Source organism: Chelmon rostratus, chromosome 19 (assembly GCF_017976325.1).
Source record: "Chelmon rostratus isolate fCheRos1 chromosome 19, fCheRos1.pri, whole genome shotgun sequence".
Lineage (NCBI taxonomy): Eukaryota > Metazoa > Chordata > Actinopteri > Chaetodontiformes > Chaetodontidae > Chelmon > Chelmon rostratus.
Window position 1 is genome coordinate 291,991 of NC_055676.1, and position 15,760 is coordinate 307,750.

General features: G+C 40.7%; 1 protein-coding gene across 3 annotated transcripts in view; it reads left to right on the plus strand.

Annotated features, from left to right (window-relative positions):
- The first annotated feature begins 1,034 nt into the window (after window positions 1–1,034).
- Window positions 1,035–15,760, plus strand: part of chd1 (chromodomain helicase DNA binding protein 1) — a 29,787-nt gene continuing 15,061 nt past the window's right edge. For 2 of the 3 annotated variants that reach the window (XM_041959691.1, XM_041959693.1), the window contains exons 1-18: window positions 1,035–1,363; window positions 2,836–2,943; window positions 3,782–3,989; window positions 4,405–4,515; window positions 4,659–4,855; window positions 5,052–5,326; window positions 5,635–5,860; window positions 7,007–7,107; window positions 7,221–7,399; window positions 8,233–8,357; window positions 8,584–8,800; window positions 8,899–8,988; window positions 9,129–9,319; window positions 10,082–10,270; window positions 11,228–11,390; window positions 13,610–13,762; window positions 14,671–14,742; window positions 14,839–14,988. In XM_041959691.1, coding sequence (XP_041815625.1) covers window positions 2,891–2,943; window positions 3,782–3,989; window positions 4,405–4,515; window positions 4,659–4,855; window positions 5,052–5,326; window positions 5,635–5,860; window positions 7,007–7,107; window positions 7,221–7,399; window positions 8,233–8,357; window positions 8,584–8,800; window positions 8,899–8,988; window positions 9,129–9,319; window positions 10,082–10,270; window positions 11,228–11,390; window positions 13,610–13,762; window positions 14,671–14,742; window positions 14,839–14,988 — 2,700 coding nt within the window. In that variant the 5' untranslated portion in view covers window positions 1,035–1,363; window positions 2,836–2,890. Of the gene's footprint in view, window positions 1,364–2,656; window positions 2,944–3,781; window positions 3,990–4,404; window positions 4,516–4,658; window positions 4,856–5,051; window positions 5,327–5,634; window positions 5,861–7,006; window positions 7,108–7,220; window positions 7,400–8,232; window positions 8,358–8,583; window positions 8,801–8,898; window positions 8,989–9,128; window positions 9,320–10,081; window positions 10,271–11,227; window positions 11,391–13,609; window positions 13,763–14,670; window positions 14,743–14,838; window positions 14,989–15,760 lie in introns of those variants that run through there. The other variant, XM_041959692.1, reaches the window with a different exon arrangement.

A 15,760-nucleotide genomic window follows, 5' to 3' on the forward strand; every position in this document is an offset into this window, starting at 1 on the left:
ATTTTAGTTTATTTTATGAAGTATTCCTTCCTCTTTTCTAAATTACTCCATCACCTGCAATAACTGACTTACCAATATCTGGTCCTAACTTGAGGGGCTGCATTTTCGACAAAGTACTTCTCTGAAACTGAATTCCCGACACAAACCCAAATGAACAATCAAATAAGAAATGTTTTATGCAATATCATACTTTAATATCCATATTGTACAATTTTATAAAAGATTTCATTCCGCATCATGTAATTCGCCATCTTCACCGTCTTCATGATTTCTTCAAATTGAAGGAACAGACAAATGCTATTTAACCATGATATTGAGATGGAAGATGCTTAATTGCGGTTACTTTGCCCCTTTAATTTCTTTCTTTGGGTCTTCCAGACTGATTTCTAAAGTAACTCAACTAATCACTCCGCAAATCTAACAATTTGCCCGGGAATATGACTTTTAATTCCAACTCCATTCAGGGTCGTCACCTTCAGTTTCTTGCCTTGTTGGGCTACAATACCTGCATGTATCAATAACATTCCTTTGTTAAGAAAAACATGTGCTTCTTTACTACGACCATTTTCTTGATGTACGACCTTTGTGAGCTTCACTAGATGTCACTGGAATGTTATCTGTTAACTCAGTGATTACTTTCCACTCTTCACTCTAATTGTGCTTTCTTCCCCTTTTCATTTGTTCTAGACTGACTGTGACTGGATACTGAATTCTTCTTTCTTGCATTCAGTGATTTTACTGCAATCTACTGTTGTTAATGTACATCTGATTCCCTTGCCACTGATTAAACGACATTGTCAAAATTCACCTCTTTTCCTGCAATAGGCCCACGCCCATCCACAGCCTTCCCATTTTACATTTCAAAGCCCTGTTGTTGGGATTGAAGTTTTTACATACAACGTTAATTCCGTTTGTTTTAAATAAATGTTGTGTAAAAATACCCGTTGCCAGATGTTTACTGCTGTTGCAGTGTATAGAGGAGCACAGTCGTTACGTCACTGTCCGGGGTTTCCTAGAGAAGTGAACCCTACGGCGTCATGGCGGAGGCCGGTTGTCGGAAGATCCTGGATTGAAATGCCAGCTTTCTACAGTCGCAGTTGACCGACGAGCGCTAGACTTTGCTTACATTTAGAACGAAAAAGGGGACTTATTTGATTTTTGGAGGGAGAGGAAAACCAACACTGCGTCAGTTCTTTCGAACTGAGTGGTTCGAGGCTGCTCTCCCTAACTGGGAGATAGCTTGCTAGCTAGCTAGCGTAGCGTTAGCTATAAGCGGCTGCTAGCTCACTAGTTAAATAAAAGAAGAAAGGACGTCTAAAGTGGAAAGGTGGATTTAGACAGCTGTTTTGTTGGAGTTTTCCAGGTAACATAAAATAATATCAGGTAGCGTACAGCGTGGAGCTACTTATCCCTTAGTTTAGCGAAACTGTAGGCTATCTTGTATGTTGATGTAAAAGCCGCGAGACGTGAGCGGCTAATGAAAACAAGATGGAAGAGGGTGAAGTTAGGTTAGCTAATTTGGGTTTGTGGGTTTGATAATGAATACTAAATAATTATGCCGCTCTACTGTGGCCCACTAGTTAGACGGACATTTGCATAGTTAAATATGGTTGACTATTAAAGCTAAGTATCGGTTATAACCGGAAAGTGAACATTCCAGCGGTTCACTGTTAAGAAGAACTAGCGCAAAGTTTTGTCATTTTGTTAGCTACCTTGCTAGCCTCGTGCTTTATACTGTTAGCTAACGCTACTTTCCTTGACAACCCCAGTAAACGCTGGGCTATCCTCTCCTCACTTTATGTTTATTGAACCCACGTTGACGTTTAAAAAATGGCACTACTAATAACGTTTGACACACAGAGTTGTGCTATATGTTGTAGAATTATAACACTAACTGGTGCTTTTATTGTTTAACAAGTTTGACGATTTTCAAACACAGAATATCGTAGTACTAGCGTTACAGATAAGAGGTAGCAAACAGTAATGAGTTATAGATAGGGGACAGCCATTATACTGTAGCAATGAAGTGGCTAGCATTGATCAGGCAGCTGGTGTTGATATTATACTATTGCGTGATATTGTTCTCAGTTAAGATTTCGAGACAAGATATTGACTGGCGCGTCGGCTGTGTATGCATAACGTTACAGTACTGCAACCGTACCCCGCCAATAGCTAGTATTGGCGTCATTAGCCGGTATTAGCTAGTTAGCTACAAGCTAAACTGTAGCCATACTTAGACCTGGTGAAACCAAGGTTGGCGGAAGAGCGTTTACTATAATGCGTTTTTGGCCTTGGCTCAGAGAAATGCGGTTATTTAGTGTTTAGAGTGCCCACGGAACTTTGTGTAGATGTGAAAACACGCGCAGGCCTTATAGGCCTCTGTGATGAGGGAACGAATACAGCTAAGTTACGTGTAACGTTAGCTACAGCCATCCGCACAGCTCCGTCTGTTCTGGTTTTAATTTGAGATATTAATAAAAAATATATGAGTATGAATGATGTCAGAAATGTTCCCATTTGATAAAGTCTCGCGTGGAACCATATTGACAGCTTCTTAAAAACAGTCCATTAATTAAACTTTGATGCCGCGCTATAGTTGGTCAGGGATTGTGGACGAGGCAGCAGATGCGTTTTACTTTGTAAACATGAGGATTTGTGGGCCTACCTGTGAATTATTCTGCCCTGTTGTGAAAATTTTAACAACCACGACTTTATCAGAGCCCATTCATACTTAATGCTGGGAAAGCATAATGTTACTGAAAGTAGTCAGCCATGATGAAGGTACAGTCCTGGTATTCCCAAATAGTATTTATAATGTTGTTAATGTGTGTACAGGTTAACCACGTGGGACACAATACCACAGGGGAAGTCTATATTTTTGGACTTCAACATGGCTGGACGCAGTGAGGATGAAAGTGTGAGCAACAGCAGTGGAGAATCAAGGTAAATCAACTAATCATCTTTCGCAAAAGAACATCAGAGTAGTTTTGTTGGTATTGGTATTTTTTTTTTTAAATAAAATGTCATCTCAGATTATATCACTGATAGATTATTAATAGTAACTGTATATGTGGCCCTTATTTCTACACATTAGACTGGAGGAGAATGCTTTGTATTCCTCTTATCTCTGATTTGTGTGTCTGTGATGCTGCCATCTCCAGTTTGTTTATATTTTTTACTGAAGTCTATTTTGTTTACAGTTTTGTTTTTTGTTGACTGTTATTTACACTACACAGTAGTATATAGTGCAATGGGGCACAATTTTACATATGTTGAATGTTGTGATGGCTGCAACAAATATCTCTTGATTGCAAGTTAAACTTGAATGCCAGATAACCCTACTCAAATTTGTACTTGCACATATGTAATTGGCTAACGTATCTCATTGCCACACAACACTGGATTGTTTTGTGTTAAAAGTTGTGCAATGGGCACTCCAGCTACATTAACGCAGTTGTCTTATTGCAATGTTGCCATTGTCTAAATAAATGAGCTACAAGCATGCAGTACAACAGATACACACATATCTATGTGCCATCATATATTTTTGTGTACCAGGCCATAATGGATGCAAATAGCAGATGAATACCCTCTGTAATTTTTCTTGTTGAAAAACATGTTGATAGTTAGCAAAAGAGTGGTGTAGAAAAGGGTAATAAAAACAGGTATAAAATGTTTTGAGTGAGCCCAGCATGTCAAACTGATTTGATTTGTGGATGGTTAATCTATTAATGACTAATGCACAAAAATGTGTTTGTGATTTTCTCTTTACATGGCACAGTAATTCTGATGATGAATCCGGTTCTGGATCAGGCTCAGCGTCAGGGTCCGGCTCAGGCTCCAGTTCCAGCTCCTCCAGCAGCAGCAGCCAATCAGGAAGCAGTGACTCAGGTAGTGGCTCAGACTCTGGCAGCCAGTCAGATTCTGACACAGAGATATCCAAGGAGAAGATGGAACAGCCAAATAAGTCAAACATCGATGGAGCTGAGGTAAACAAAACAAAAAAAAAAAAAAAAAAGATGTAAAATAAATTGGCGACAATGGGCTCATGTTTGTTACTCAAACTGAAGGTGTAGTTAATTATTCAGACAAGGAAATATTTGATCATTACATGTTCACAATAAAGCTGCTGTTATATAAGCATCATCAAATTGGTCAATGCTGCATGACACTGTCAAAATAGACCTGATCAGTACATTTCCTTGCGTCTTTGTAGCAGCATTTCCTCTAATGCAGAGAACTGCTTAAAAACACAGTCCAATAAGTTTGATGGTTTGACCTATGACCTCTGCTAGTGACAAACTGCTCTTTTTAGGTGTTTTAACACTGTGAGTCATGTGAAAGCTTTTAACATATTCACATTTTTTGGCTAACCTTGCACTGCACTGCACTCATTGATTGCAGTTCTGGAAGTCCAATCCAAGTATCCTAGCAGTGCAAAGATCTGCAATGCTCAGGAAACAACAGCTTCAACAGCAGCAGAGGCAAAGCTCCTCAAACGGCGGATCTGATGAGGTTTGTTTCAAACTGATTCCCAACGCGCTTTTTCTGTGCTGTTTGACTGTGCACTAATCACCAACATTTGGAGATGTAGGTGTGCTTAAATGTGTTCATGAACTATTTATGAACATTCTTTCTCTGATGATAATCTTCTGTAGGACTCGTCAAGTAGTGATGAATCTGACTCATCAAGTGGATCCAAAAGGAGAAGAAATTCAGGCTCCTCCGACTCTGCATCGGGTTCTGCATCTGGGAGTGGTTCTGGATCAGACTCATCAGCAGAGGACAACAGTGATGAAACAGCATCAGACTATGAGCCCAGTCACAAAATCAAAAGCAGAAAGCCTCCAACCAAGTAAGAGGACAGTTTCCCTTTCATGGCTGCCTGTGTACACAGGGTTGCATTATTCTCAACTATTGCCTTTCATTGTGGTCGCTCATCTCAGCTGTCTAGGTATTGATCATAAGACCTATGATCTCTGAAAGAATACAGAGTGGCTTCAGTTTAATCCAACTCATGAATTATCTCTTCACCTCATGTCATGTCTCAGGATGAATTTTCGCAATGGGAAGAAGAGCAGCACCCAGAGGAAGAAAGCCCAAAAGTGTTCTTCTTCTGACGAAGAGGATGAAAAGTACAAGAAGGTGGCGTCTGCTGGTCCACGGCGGCAAGCCACAGTCAACATCAGCTACAAGGAGGACGAGGAGCTGAAGACTGACTCAGATGACCTCGTGGAAGTTCTGGGTGAAGATGTTCCCCAGCCCGAGGAGGACGAGTTTGAAACCCTGGAGAGAGTGATGGACAGCAGGATAGGAAGGAAAAGAGGTAAGAAACACAGTGCTAAGATTGATGTCAGTCCACTCCAAATTAACTGTTACCATAGACAAGCATTTATCCCAGTATGGAATTTCAGGATTATTATCAAATTTTAAGAGTCGTCTGGAAAATGAGGGACTTGCACTTTTTCCGGGAAAGTCAGGAGATAACAGGGAGATGACTTAGAACCATCTGTGAGACAAAAGCAGTTCCCCATTGCTCTATACTGTTCACCCTCAAAACAAAAGATATTTCAGCCTGTTAAGGCTGAATAAATCCATATTTTAGACAATATTCTTTTATTTTTTGTCTAACAGCAACAGGAAGTGCAACCACTGTATACGCTGTAGAAGCAGACGGGGACCCCAATGCCAACTTCAGTTCCAACAAAGAGATTGGTGAGATCCAGTATTTGATAAAGTGGAAGAACTGGGCCCATATCCACAACACTTGGGAGACAGAGGAGACGCTCAAGTTACAGAATGTCAAGGGTATGAAGAAACTGGACAATTTCAAGAAGAAGGACCAGGAGAAAAAGAAATGGTGAGAGCTTGTTTAATAGACATGAAGAGTTTCTCGCTTTATTATACAATATCTAGTTTTACACACTGACAGCTAGGACAAATATGATACAACCATGACAGATCTAAAATCTAACCATTGTATTGCCTGTTTAAGTATGTTTTCTTCTATACTAAGCATCAAAACAAAGGATCATGTTAGAACGAATTCCATTTTAATTGGCCCACATGTTATCATTTTTATATTTTATTTTTAATACCATTCTTATGGGGCGAACTAGCTCTACTCTGAAATACACAAAAATGCTGCTCCGTTGTGCATGATACATGGATCAATAATTGTTGAAAAATCTCATGTTATGCCTGGGATGTGTAGCTTTGGCCTCAGTTTTTTAGCAGTACATTTTGTATGCAGCTATCATTGTACACATTTAAGACCCTTTTACAGGGTTCCTATTTTAAAACGTGTCATATGGTAACATCAGCTGGAGACAGACTTCTCAACTCTGTCCTTGAGTTTAAGATTAGCTTTATCATGCATTAGCTCACTACACTAATAAAATCTGAGAGTCATTATCATAAATGACAAAATCCAGGCCGTCAGCTAGAAATGAGAAGCCTGTTTTTTTTTAATTTATTTAATTAATTGAAGGCCTAGTGTTTCAAAAAAAATGTGAATTCCAATGGTAAATTTGCCACTTATCACTGTTAACTCCATATGTGCAGTGCAAGATTGAAAGCTAAAAACAATTGTCATCAGATGGAATCTGTATTCAGTATGCCTGCCAGTGTAAGCAACTGACATGCTATAAGACCCCACAAAACTTCATTGCACCTCTAAAACTGCCCTCAACCACCCTCAGCCCCATGTGTTTGATGGCTTTTTTGGCCAAAATTTGAATACATTTTGAATGAATTTCTGAACTGTAGTGTCTCTGATCTACTTCGGAGGGACCATTGTGTTGGTTTTGAGACATTAAAGGTATACCCTTCATCTTGTGAGTACCTACACTTTCCTAGCATCTACAGGGATTCAAACCAGTCATCTGAAAAAGAGAATTTGCTGAAGTTTCAATTTAATTCATGACCCTCTAAAAAATTGTTGGTTCAACTGAAATGGAAGACAGGCTATTGGCTAGTTTCTAAGGCTTTCTTTTCTTCTCCCTAGGTTAAAGGCAGCTTCACCAGAGGACATAGAGTATTTCAATTGCCAGGAAGAATTGATGGATGACCTGCACTCTCAGTACCAGCTTGTAGAGCGAATCATAGGTGCACTTTCAATGCATAACTTGTAATTTGTTTGAAACGGCTTACTTTGAATATAGTTGATGCCACTGTAATGGTATAGCTAAACAGAATTGAATTGAATTGCTTTTGTGCAGGACATTCAAACCAGAAGTCAGCAGCTGGTTACCCAGACTATCTGTGCAAGTGGCAGGGTTTACCATACTCAGAGTGCAGCTGGGAAGATGGGGCTCTGATTGCCAAAAAGTTCCAGAAATGCATTGATGACTACATGAGCAGAAACCAGTCCAAGACCATTCCATCCAGAGACTGCAAGGTAACTTGCTTCCAAGTCTTGACTGGCATTGGTAATACGGTACACCTTGGTAAGGTGGTGCAGTTTTGTATTTAGTCCAGCTTGGTGTGATGTGGTCTGTGTCAGTTTCCATTCTGAAGTAAACTGAATTTTGACTTAAACGCTAACTTTACCAGCTGCTAGGGTTGTAACGGCACACAAAATTGACAGTTTGTTTTTTTTACCCCAGATTTGGGGTCACTGTCTGTATATATTGTAAACTATGTTGATCCATTCCTTTATGGTTGGAATGTCTTTCTTAAGCCATGATCAGGTTAAAGCCTGCCAATAACAATACCCTCAAGTATTTATCTTACTCTGCACAGTGCAGATCTTCTACATCACCAAGGTACATGATTTAAACTTAAAATTGATTTTCATTTTATAATCCGCTTCCAGGACACCGTAGACACTTCTCCAAAATGAAGCCACAGAGTGACAGTTGACAAGATGTGAAATTGTTAGTCTTTTGTGGACTAGTACAGAAGATTTTTTTTTTTGAAAAATATCAAGGATTTCCTTTCCCATTGCTGTGTCATTTTTAGAAATTTCTTGCCAACATAATCTCTGATTTGTAAATACCTAAAGTGATCTTGATCTACACGTGTTAAGATATGGAATCAAATCTATTAATATCTACTGTAATTTCATTTTTGAGAGGACTGTAATTAATTTCTTCTGATGTGGATAAGTCTATAGGCATGAAAAGTTCCAAATATTTCACAGGTTTCTTATCCCAGCCCTTTATTTTATAACCTTAGTATGACCCATATTTATCCGGCATTGACATAAACTGCTGCTCTTCTTTCCTGTAGGTGCTGAAACAAAGACCGAGGTTTGTGCCCATGAAGAAGCAGCCAGCTTCCATAGGAGGTGATGGACTGGAGCTTCGAGACTACCAGTTGGACAGTTTGAACTGGATGGCTCACTCCTGGTGCAAGTATGACTCAAGCAATACTTAAGTTCTCAGCTTGCATTGTCCTGAAAGTCCATTCTGTTTTAATGGGTAAAACAACTGAATGTTTCCCTGGATCCACACAAAACTACAACATCACCTCATATATGAATATAACATATTCCATGGTCATGTGATGCTCTCAGCAGTGTAGGAGCCCCACAAGCTGATCTTATACTGTTGCTTTCTTATACTCTGGCTTTATTCATAGAGGTAACAGCTGCATCCTTGCTGATGAGATGGGTTTAGGGAAGACCATCCAGACCATTTGCTTCCTTAACTACCTGTTTAATGAGCACCAACTGTATGGGCCCTTCTTGCTGGTCGTGCCTCTCTCTACACTAACCTCCTGGCAGAGAGAAATCCAGCTCTGGACCCCTCAGATGAATGTTGTGGTCTACCTGGGAGACATCAGCAGCAGGAACATGGTATGGTGTTTATAATGCAAGCAGCAAAGACTTCAGATTGTCAATGACTGTCTTTACATTTTTAACGTTTCCGTTTCTCCTGTGTGTTAATTTAATAGATCAGGACCCATGAGTGGATGCATGTCCATAGCAAGAGAATGAAATTTAACATCCTCCTTACAACATATGAGATTCTTCTCAAAGACAAGGTCAGTGCTACTTCTTCGTCTTGCTCATGTATGTCACTTAATCTCCTTTATTCATGATACATGTGAAACAGTCAGTTCTAAAGCTGTGCAATATGATGGTAGCACATGAAAACTTATAACAAATGTGTGTGTGTCTTCAGTCATTTTTGGGCAGTGTGAACTGGGCCTTCATTGGTGTGGATGAGGCACATCGACTGAAGAATGATGACTCCCTCCTCTACAAGACCATGATAGACTTCAAGTCCAATCACAGGCTTCTGATCACAGGAACACCACTGCAGAACTCCCTGAAAGAGCTCTGGTCCCTGCTGCACTTCATTATGCCTGAGAAGTAGGCTATATTTGTTGTTACCTTTAAAGACCAACTACATTCTCTCCTTGCTGCACTGACGATTTTAAAATTTTACCAGAAGAGGTCAGAGAAATAATTTGTGTCATCTTAGTGTTAAAGAAGAACGCAACTGATGTTACACATAAGTTTAAAGTGTGTTTACAGTCCTCAAGAAATGCTGATGCGCATGTAGAAAAAAGTTGCATAAAGTCACTATCATTAATGTAATCTTTATCATCATTAACATTTATTCTCCCAGAAAATGCCAATGTTTGTGGCCTTGCCGTAAAAATTACTTAATTCCAGGCCTGATATTGCAGTTATTTGACGGTTTTGATGTTTGTCACATTTTTAGTTGGAATGGTATTTGCAGGGGTCTATACTAAATAAGCATGTTCTCTTTCATTTGGAGAATTTGCTTTGTAGGCAAGACCAACTCTGTTGCACCACAACGCTTAATTTATAATGGTTTATTGCAAGACATTTTGCTTTATCAAAAACGTACAGTTCCTGTGATTTAGATATTGCACTTGGCCATATTGTGATTTTGATATTTCGGTGAATTGCTCAGCCCGAATTCAATAGGAAACTATCTGGCAAACGAGATGGATAAACCCATAGACATATGCAACATGAGACAGTGGTCACAAATATACGCAGTAAGGAGGAATTATAGAAGGAATGTTATTCTGTTACTTGTACCATGAGTTGACTGAATTGCTATGCCCTCACTGATATATGTTATACATTTTGTTTCTCAAGATTTCACTCTTGGGAGCTGTTTGAGGAGGAACATGGCAAAGGCAGGGATTCAGGTTACACCAGTCTGCACAAAGAGCTGGAACCTTTTCTGCTGCGCCGAGTCAAGAAGGACGTGGAGAAATCTCTTCCTGCCAAAGTAGAGCAGATCCTCCGAGTGGAGATGAGTGCTATCCAGAAACAGTATTACAAGTAAGAGTTGGACACTACCTTTATGGTCTTATTGAAGAGAGCATGTAGATATTTGATTTCTCATTATTATGTGCCTTTGAAGTAAACCACTTGAGTGAACCTAAGGTGATGTGTGCTGACCGCCAAGCAGTAATGTATAGAAAACTTTAAAACATAACTATTTTTATTATGAAGACATGAACATCTTGTTTTGTTTATGTTAATGTTTAGACCAACAATATTGTCTTAGAAAAATACAGTGTTTGAGTGTTGTGGCATGTATGCATTGCTGGTGAGGAGATGAAATATGAACCAGGAAGCCCAGCTGTAAGGCTCTCACTGCACTAATGCAGGCCTTATTGAAGGCTGTATTGAAGTAAGGATCTGGAGTTTTTTGATATAGGGACATTTAGTCTGAATACGGCCTTACTTCCCCCGTCATACACAAAACTCTTACTCTGTAAGTGCCATGAAACTTTTTTAGTCCTGTGTTCACCTCTTGCTTGAGTGATGTGTAGAAGAGTCAGTCATTATGGAAGAGGACATTTTTAGTTGATCTGATTTTGCTGCTTGACCTTGTAGCAGAATTTCTAGAAAACATTGCAATACAACCCCAATTACGAAAGTTGGAGTGCTGTGGAAATCATAAATAAAAACAAAATACAGTCATGCAGCAAGCGAGCTATCTGTGCTATGAGTGTTCCCCAACTTAATGAGTTTTTTTATTGCCCCTGTCCCGATTGGTTTGAAACATGTTGGTGCTATCAAATTCAGAAAAATCGTGTATATATAAAGATCAATGAAGTTGATGGGGTAAAACTGTAAATATATTATCTTTGTGCTGTTTTCAATTGAGTATATTTTAAAAAGGATTATCAAATTATCACTCATTCTGTTTTATGTGAAACTCTGTGGTCACACTTTTTTGCAATCAGGGTTGCAGTAATGGGTGCGTGCATGTCTTCTATTTGTGATCAGATGGATCCTGACCAGGAACTACAAGGCTCTGAGTAAAGGTACCAAAGGCAGCACATCGGGCTTCCTAAACATTATGATGGAGCTGAAGAAGTGTTGTAACCACTGTTACCTTATCAAGCCCCCAGAGGACAACGAGTTCCTCAATAGAGCTGAAGCCTTACAGGTCTGTGTATTTTATGTTAAAGTGTTGCAACATCAGAGCATCTATTAGCCCTGACAAAGTGTATATTTTTATTTATTTAAAAGTTTGGAAATTAAGTTTTATCAAAATCAAATATGAATCTATTACCCGTTTACATTTAAGATCATTTTGGAATTCCCATAGTATGTGATTGCACATGTAAACATCATATCCTGCTTTTGTGGAACATAATATGCTAATTGATAAAACGAGAATATGAATATGAATAGAATGTTGTCATGGGTGAAGGAAAAAGGATAGAGAGCTTCTGACTTCTGTTTCCCCCCTCCCCACACATACTATACCTCTACAGTACCTTAAAGTTGAATCTACTCTAATATGAGAATTTATTTGGAGTCAGGATTCTGACAACCTGGGTAATGTAAGTCCAATATTCAGTCTGTTTTGTGGTCTCCAACTTTTGCAGGGAAATTCTGGCCTCTTTATCTGCTAAATGCTACATTTTGTTCACCAACTAATCTCTAAATGTGTCTCTCCACTGTTTGGTGCTGAGCAGATACTGTACAGTGGGCATTTAGAGGGTTTTCACTGCCTACTGAAATCAACTCTATGCAAGCAGTGAGAGTGAACAAAAATATTTAAGTTATAGGCCACAGTGAGCTGAAACTCAATGTATATCTGCAGATTCGGGGGGTAGTACTCTGCTTGTACATCACTTGGAGCAACAACTTTCATAACCTCACATTGTTGTTATACAAATATTGTACTGTATTGTATTGTACTGTAGGTGCTTTAATATTATCCATCCATCCATCCATTTTCTTCCGCTTATCTGGGATTGGGTTGCAGGGGCAGCAGTCTAAGCAGGGATGCCCAGACTTCCCTCTCCCCAGACACTTCCTCCAGCTTCTCTGGAAGGACCCCGAGGCGTTCCCAGGCTGGCCGAGCGACATAGTCCCTCCAGCGTGTTCTGGGTCTCCCCAGGGCCTCTTCCCGGTGGGGCATGCCCGGAACACCCTAAATTGAGAGCTTTGCCTTTTGGCTCAGCTCCTTCTACACCTTGACGGACCGGTACAACGGCCGCATTATTGCTGCCACCGCACCGATCCCCTGTCAATCTCACGGCCATACATAGACCGGACGGCCTGTAGTAAAGGGCCCCGGACTCCATACTCCCGAGGCACCTCCCACAGAATGCCACGAGGGACACGGTCGAATGCCTTCTCCAAGTCCACAAAACACATGTGAACTGGTTGGGCAAACTCCCACGAACCCTCGAGCACCCTGCGGAAGGTGTAGAGCTGGTCCAGTGTTCCACGATCAGGACGAAAACCGCATTGTTCCTCCGGAATCCGAGGTTTGACTATCGGCCGAATTCTCCTCTCCAGTACCCTGAAATAGACTCTACCAGGGAGGCTGAGGAGTGTGATCCCCCTGTAGTTGGAGCACACCCTCCAGTCCCCCTTTTTAAATAGAGGGACCACCACCCCGGTCTGCCAGTCCAGGGGCACTGTCCCCAACTGCCAGGCGATGTTGCAGAGGCGTGTCAGCCAAGACAGCCCTACAACATCCAGAGACTTGAGGTACTCAGGGCGGATCTCATCCATCCCTGGTACCTTGCCACCGAGGAGCTTCCGAACTACCTCGGGGACCTCAGCTAGAGTGATGGATGAGCCAACCTCGGGGTCCCCAGCCCCTGCTTCCTCTACGGAAGGCAATGGGATTGAGGAAATCCTCAAAGTATTCTTTTCACCACCCGACAATATCCCCAGTCGAAGTCAACAGCTCTCCACCTCTACTGTAAACAGTATTGGCAGGGTAGTGCTTCCCCCTTCTCCAGCGCCAGACGGTTTGCCAGGATATCTTTGTGTCCTCCTCCATGGCCTCCCCGAACTTTTCCCATACCCGAGTTTGCTTCCACAACTGCCTGGTCTGCAGCAAATTTGGCCTGCCAGTACCTGTCAGCTGCCTCAGGAGTCCCACGAACCAACCGCGCTCGATAGGACTCCTTCAGCTTGACGGCATCCCTTACTTCCGGTGTCCACCACCGGGTTTGGGGTGTATGGTTGGAGGTGGGGGGAATTCTTGAAAAATGTTTATCTGCAAAAGAGCCTGACTGAAGCATTTTTGTAACAACAAACTTAATTCCAGCAGCATACCGAATGAACAAAGTAAATTTAATTTCATATTACTTTGAGAGGAAAGACAAGCAATTGTTAGCCCATCATTTCCTCTTACAGCAACTGATCCGCAGCAGTGGGAAGCTGGTTCTGTTGGACAAACTGCTGGTGCGTCTGAAGGACCGAGGCCACAGAGTTCTCATCTTCTCCCAGATGGTACGGATGCTGGATATCCTGGCTGAATACCTAAGGAGCCGACAGTTCCTCTTTCAGGTAGCTACACACTGTTGTCACATGACCAGTAGTACAGTATCTATACAATGCCAGTCAAAAGTTTAGACACACATCACATTCAGTGTTTTTTCTTAGTTTCTGTTGTTTTCTACATTGTAGATCAATATAGAAGAAGGTACAGGTATTTTGTGGCATACAAAGCAAAATATATTTTAGATATATTTTGCTTTGGATGCCACATAAAAGATAAACATAAAAATATATTTTTTGTTTTGATGCCAGCATACTTTTGGCAATGTCTCAACCAGCTTCATGAGATAGTTATCTGAAATGCTTTTCCAGCAATTTTGAACCCGTTCCCATTTAAGCTGAGCACTTGTTGGCTATTTTTCCTGTACTTTGCGGTCCAACTCATCCCCAACCATCTCAGTCCGGTTGGCAGTATTTTGCAAGTTGTTTCGCATTTGTCAGTTTCCTTTTTGCCCTTCTCAGTTCTTGAAAAGGGAAAACCAAAACGTGCCTCACATCAGCTCTAAAAGTCGATGGAGCACCCTTAATCTCTTTGTCATTATCACGCTCATCCACAATTTTGTTGTTGGGTTTATTTTTTTAGCAGTGCTTGGCTTGCATGCAAAGGATGACTGGAGTGTACCTTCTTGGATACAATTATTATTGTGAACTATTTGATGGATTTGTTTTTTTTACTACGTAACTCATCATGTGTTCTCTCATAGTTTTGATAAGGATTAATCTACAATGTAGAAAACAAAAATTAAGAAAAAACGTGTGTCCAAACTTGACTGATACTGTAAATACACAGATATACCCAACACAAGCACTCTGAGAATCTTGTACCACCTAACCAGAAAATATGAAATGTCATCTACATATTTCTGTTAAATATTCTGAATTTGAAATCTGATCTTGAAATCTCTAAATTTGTGTAGAGATTAGATGGCTCTATTAAAGGGGAGATGAGGAAGCAGGCGTTGGATCATTTTAATGCTGAGGGCTCAGAGGTAAGTTCGATTCTCTGTCTACAGCAAATGCAGTTTGTGTTTCACTGGTACGAACCAGGCCTGTAACATGTAGTGAACATCCACTTGTGTGCCTAGGATTTCTGCTTCTTGTTATCAACTCGTGCCGGTGGTCTGGGTATCAATCTGGCATCAGCTGACACAGTAGTCATCTTCGACTCAGACTGGAACCCCCAGAATGATCTACAGGCCCAGGCCAGAGCCCACAGAATTGGACAGAAAAGACAGGTAAGCAACAGCTGTCATAAACCTTAACCCATTGGTTTTTCATTTTATTTTGCTGCAGGAAAGCGGCTAGCGTCTATATTAATACACAAACACACACACTCATATATGCAGTGAGGTCCATAAACATTGGGACATTGACACAATTCTCATCCACTGCAATGGATTTTAAATGAAACTAGCAAGATGTGCTTTAACTGCGGACTTTCAGCTTTAATTTGAGGGTATTTACATCCAAATCAGGTCAACGGTGTAGTAATTACAACAGTCTGTATATGTGCCTCCCATTTTTTAAGGGACCAAAAGTAATGGGACAGTTGCCTGCTCAGCTGTTCCATGGCCAGGTGTGTGTTATTCCCTTGTTATCCCATTTACAAGGAGCAGATAAAAGGTCGAGAGTTTATTTCAAGTGTGCTACTTGCATTTGGATCTGTTGCTGTCAACTCTCAATATGAGATCTAAAGAGATGTCACTATCAGTGAAGCAATCCATCATTAGGCTGAAAAATCAAAACAAACCCATCAGAGAGATAGCAAGAACATTAGGTGTGTAAAAAGAAAGAACGCACTGGTGAGCTCAGCAACACCAAAAGACCCAGAAGACCACAGAAAACAACTGTGGTGGATGACTGAACAATTCATTCCCTGTTGATGAAAACCCCTTCACAACAGTTAGGCCAGATTAGAGTTTGCCAAACAACATCTAAAAAAGCCTTCACAGTTCTGGATCAACTTGTACCAGAGTGATGGGAAGAGAAGAGTGTGGAGAAGGAAAG